This window comes from Zingiber officinale, chromosome 3A (assembly GCF_018446385.1).
Source record: "Zingiber officinale cultivar Zhangliang chromosome 3A, Zo_v1.1, whole genome shotgun sequence".
Classification (NCBI taxonomy): Eukaryota; Viridiplantae; Streptophyta; class Magnoliopsida; order Zingiberales; family Zingiberaceae; genus Zingiber; species Zingiber officinale.
In genome coordinates this window covers 40,570,788-40,574,602 of record NC_055990.1, presented here as the reverse complement: position 1 = coordinate 40,574,602, position 3,815 = coordinate 40,570,788, and the positions used below count along the sequence as shown (strand labels likewise).

General features: G+C 34.5%; 1 protein-coding gene across 1 annotated transcript; it reads right to left on the bottom strand.

The window, feature by feature from the left end:
• Window positions 1–282: 282 nt before the first annotated feature.
• Window positions 283–1,151, bottom strand: LOC122051795 (heavy metal-associated isoprenylated plant protein 39-like). Its single transcript, XM_042613086.1, has 3 exons — window positions 1,009–1,151; window positions 839–914; window positions 283–754 (listed from the first exon to the last, which is right to left on the bottom strand). The coding sequence occupies exons 1-3, from the start codon at window positions 1,024–1,026 to the stop codon at window positions 432–434; spliced, it is 417 nt and encodes a 138-aa protein (XP_042469020.1). The 5' UTR covers window positions 1,027–1,151; the 3' UTR covers window positions 283–431.
• Window positions 1,152–3,815: the final 2,664 nt, after the last annotated feature.

The following is a 3,815-nucleotide window of genomic DNA, read 5'->3' as shown; positions in this document are numbered from 1 at the left end:
AACTTTAAAAGCTACGTAAACACTATCAAAATAATAGTTTCATACTTTCGTTAAAATATTTAATATTATTAACCAATAGCATTATAGCATACTTTGTAATTATTGCACAACTTAAGCCTTTTATTGGGCTTAGGCCTAGCCATTCTAGGCCCATTTGTCTTACCGAACCCAGTTAAGCTGATGAGAGCTTCCTACAATTGCTGACACTGTTCTTATACCACTTCCATACTTCTCTTCTTTCCCTGATAGATCAAACAGACAAACCCATCGACTTCATAATTCTAGACCAGCAGCAAATCACAGTTCTATAGATAAAGAAGAACTTACATACATGTAATTAAACTCCAAAAAAGAAACAAAGATCAAGGATATATAGATTTTAATAGAATCTCATCTCAACTAGTACGTCCTAGCTCTGATAATTAACCTAATCACATGACCACACAGGCGTTGGGGTTCTCCTCAGCACTCTGCATATAGTAGTGGGTGGTCATATGAGGGTTGTAAGTCTGATAAGCCTTTATCAGCTCGGCAATCTGTTCCTTCTCCTTGTCCTTGTCGCCTTCCTTCTTTTCCTCCTTCTTGGGTTCTTCCTTCTTTGGTTCCTCCTTTTTCTTCTCCTCTTTCGCCGGTCCGACCGAGAGTAACTCGGCGTGTCGGGACTTTCTCAACTTGGCCACCACCGTGATTGGGTCGATCGTGCCCGTGATAGTCAACTTCTGGTCTTTCATGTCTATCGATATCGAATCTATCCCTGCAATATATTGGAAAAATATATGTTTTGTTTACTAGATCTTTGCGTACTGAATCGATCGCCAACAAATCAATTAGTGATTACCAGGAAGCCCGGAAATTGCTTTCATGGCCTTCTTCTTATCCTTCTCATCACGGAGCTCCAACTTCAGCACTAGTTTCTGCATGATATATATCAAGAGAAGATTTAAGGCAACACACAAAAAGGATTAGGAGACAAGATGTAGTACTGTTAGAATTAGAGAGCTTAATTACCTTCGATTGATCTGCCATGTTGAACTTGGATGAGAATGTGACGATGAGCTAATTAGATCTTCTTCTGGGATTATATAATCGAAGCCTTAGAGCTACAGTTAAGTCAAAGTCTTCGTCCATGTCAAGTGGAGGCGGCTGCTTTACTTTGACTTCATGGCAGCGAGGAAGGTGAGTGATGACGGCTGAGTTAAGCGTTGGACGAATCTAGTGGCGGAGACCAAATCTAGCCGTCGACTGACGGGTTTCCGCGGTCTCTGACCGTCGAATCATCCTCGCCCCGGTGGACACCGTTAGCATCGCACGTTTAAAAATATTATAAGGTCTAAATCAAATCATGAGCCCAATCAACTAGTGGAAAACGTAATCAATTTACCTGTGGTCATATCTATTAGTCTAATTACTATTACTAATCATACTTAACCCTCAAAAGAATCACACTGTATCTTATTTAAATTTATATTATAAATTACTCGCACACGCAATAACAGTTTCTGTTATCACGTTTTTATAAAAAGAATAATAATAAGTGTGGTGGAGCTTCTGATGCGACGTCGTCGTTTTATGAATGCGGGGCCCTGATGGATACCGCTGGTGCCCAATTAGGAACGTCCACATCATCAGTCGAGAGTGGCCACAGCTGGTGGAGGTGGTTGTCTCTTCTGGAGTAGGCTATTCAAGTAAATTACTTTTCCCCTTCAGGCACCGCACCCCTCTCCCTTCTCTCTCTCTCTCTCTCTCTCTCTCTCTCAAATAACATCTCTGCCTTTTTTTTTTCTTTGTTTTTTTTTAAATTTTTTAAATTTTTATTTAGTTTTATTTTTTACTTATTTTTAATTATTATTATTTTTAATTCTATTTAATTTTTATTTAGTTTTATTTTTAATTAATTTTATTTATTATTTTTTAATCAATACTTATATATTTTTAAATTTTATTTAATTTTTATTTAATTTTATTTTTAATTAATTTTGTTTATTATTTTTTCATCAATACTTATATTTGTTTAATTTTATTTAATTTTTATTTAGTTTTGTTTTTAATTAATTTAGTTTATTATTTTTAATTTTATTTAATTTTTATTTAGTTTTATTTTTTTAATCAATTTTGTTTATTATTTTTTTATCAACTTTTTTATTTTATATAATTTTTAATATGTCATAATCTCTCGCTTCCTTTAAATTACCTTTTTAATTTGACACTTAAATTATCCCCAATCAACTCTTGACATATGTTAGAATTTTTTCTCCCTTTAATTATCCCTCCTTCCAACTCTTAACACATGACACATGTCAGAATCTCTCACCCTCTTTAAATTACTCATCCTCCAACCATTGACACATATCAAAAGGCCCTCTCCCTTTAAATTACTCCTTTTTAACGCTTGATATAGGCTAGAACCTCCTCTCCCTTTAAATTACCCCTTTCCAACCCTTGACATATGTCAAAATCTCTCATCCTTTTAAATTACCCCCATTCCAACCCTTGATACATGTCAAAATCTCTCATCCCTTTAAATTACCACCTTCCAACCCTTAACATATGTCAAAATCTCTCATCCCTTTAAATTACCTCACTTCAAACTCTTGAGACATGTTAGAACTTCTCACTCTCTTTAAATTACCCACCCTCCAATCCTTGACACATGTCAAAACACCATTCTCCCTTTAAATTATCCCTTCCAACCCTTGACATGTAGTAGAACCTCCCCTCCTCTTAAATTATCCACCTTTTAACTCTTGACACATGTTAAAACCTCCTCTCTCCATAAATTACCCACCCTTCAACTCTTGACATATGTCAGAACCTCCCCCTTTAAATCCTCCTCTCACACTTTATTTTTAGTCACTCTTCAGTCACACCTCCCTCCATTGTTATCTCCCTCTCAGCCTCTCCTTCTCTCTTTCTGAAACACAGTTATCTTCTTAGTCATTACTTTTCGTAATTCATAGAAGAAAATTATAGATGACTATTTGGATTTATTTTTAGATAGTTGGTCAATTGAGAATGATGTTCCAAGTAGAGAGAGTACCTCCAACAATAGTCGCAATTATATAGTCAAATTTACCACAGATTAGGTTAGTTATTATCATTGTTTTATACATATTTGTTATTTATTTTATAAGTAGAGAAATTATGTTAAGATTGCATAATGTTATACTTATACATCTTTGTTATAATTTTTTATATAGATATTTAAAAGTAAAGAAGATATGATAAATTGGGCAAAGACAGTTGGTCTGAAGAATGATATTGTAGTGGTTATTAAAAAGTATACTAATTTAAAAGGTGACAAGATGCCAAAGTGCTATCTTATGCTTGAAAGAGGTGGAAAGTATAAACCACCACAATATCTAGTTGATGGGCAATCCTTAAAAAAATATTGGGACTAAAAAATGTGAATGACCATTTGAGCTATGAGGTATACCAATACCTCCAGATGGTGTGATGTGGGGTTTAAGGGTTGTCTGTGGTTTTCATAATCATCAATTAGTAGAATATATTGATGGTCATGAGTACTTATGTAGGTTAAAATCAATAGAGAAAGAATTTATGGTCGACATGGCTAACAGCACCGCATCTCGTGAAATTCTTAGTATTTTGAAGGAAAAAGACCCATCAAATACTACGGGGATCAAAAGAATTTATAATGTCATTTTTACAAATAAATCCTCTAAACGAGGTGGCCTAAATTCTATTCAGTATGTCTTGGACCAATTAATCGAAAAAAATACCTCCATAATTACCGTACAAATCAAGACACCAATGAAATCATATATATTCTTTGGGTTCATCCAAAACGTCTAGAG

Excerpts from the sequence above, each read along its gene's own strand:
- LOC122051795 (XM_042613086.1), bottom strand. Across the intron at positions 755-838 it reads AGCAATTTCCGGGCTTCCTG|GGATAGATTCGATATCGATA; the intron begins GTAATCACTAAT and ends AATATATTGCAG.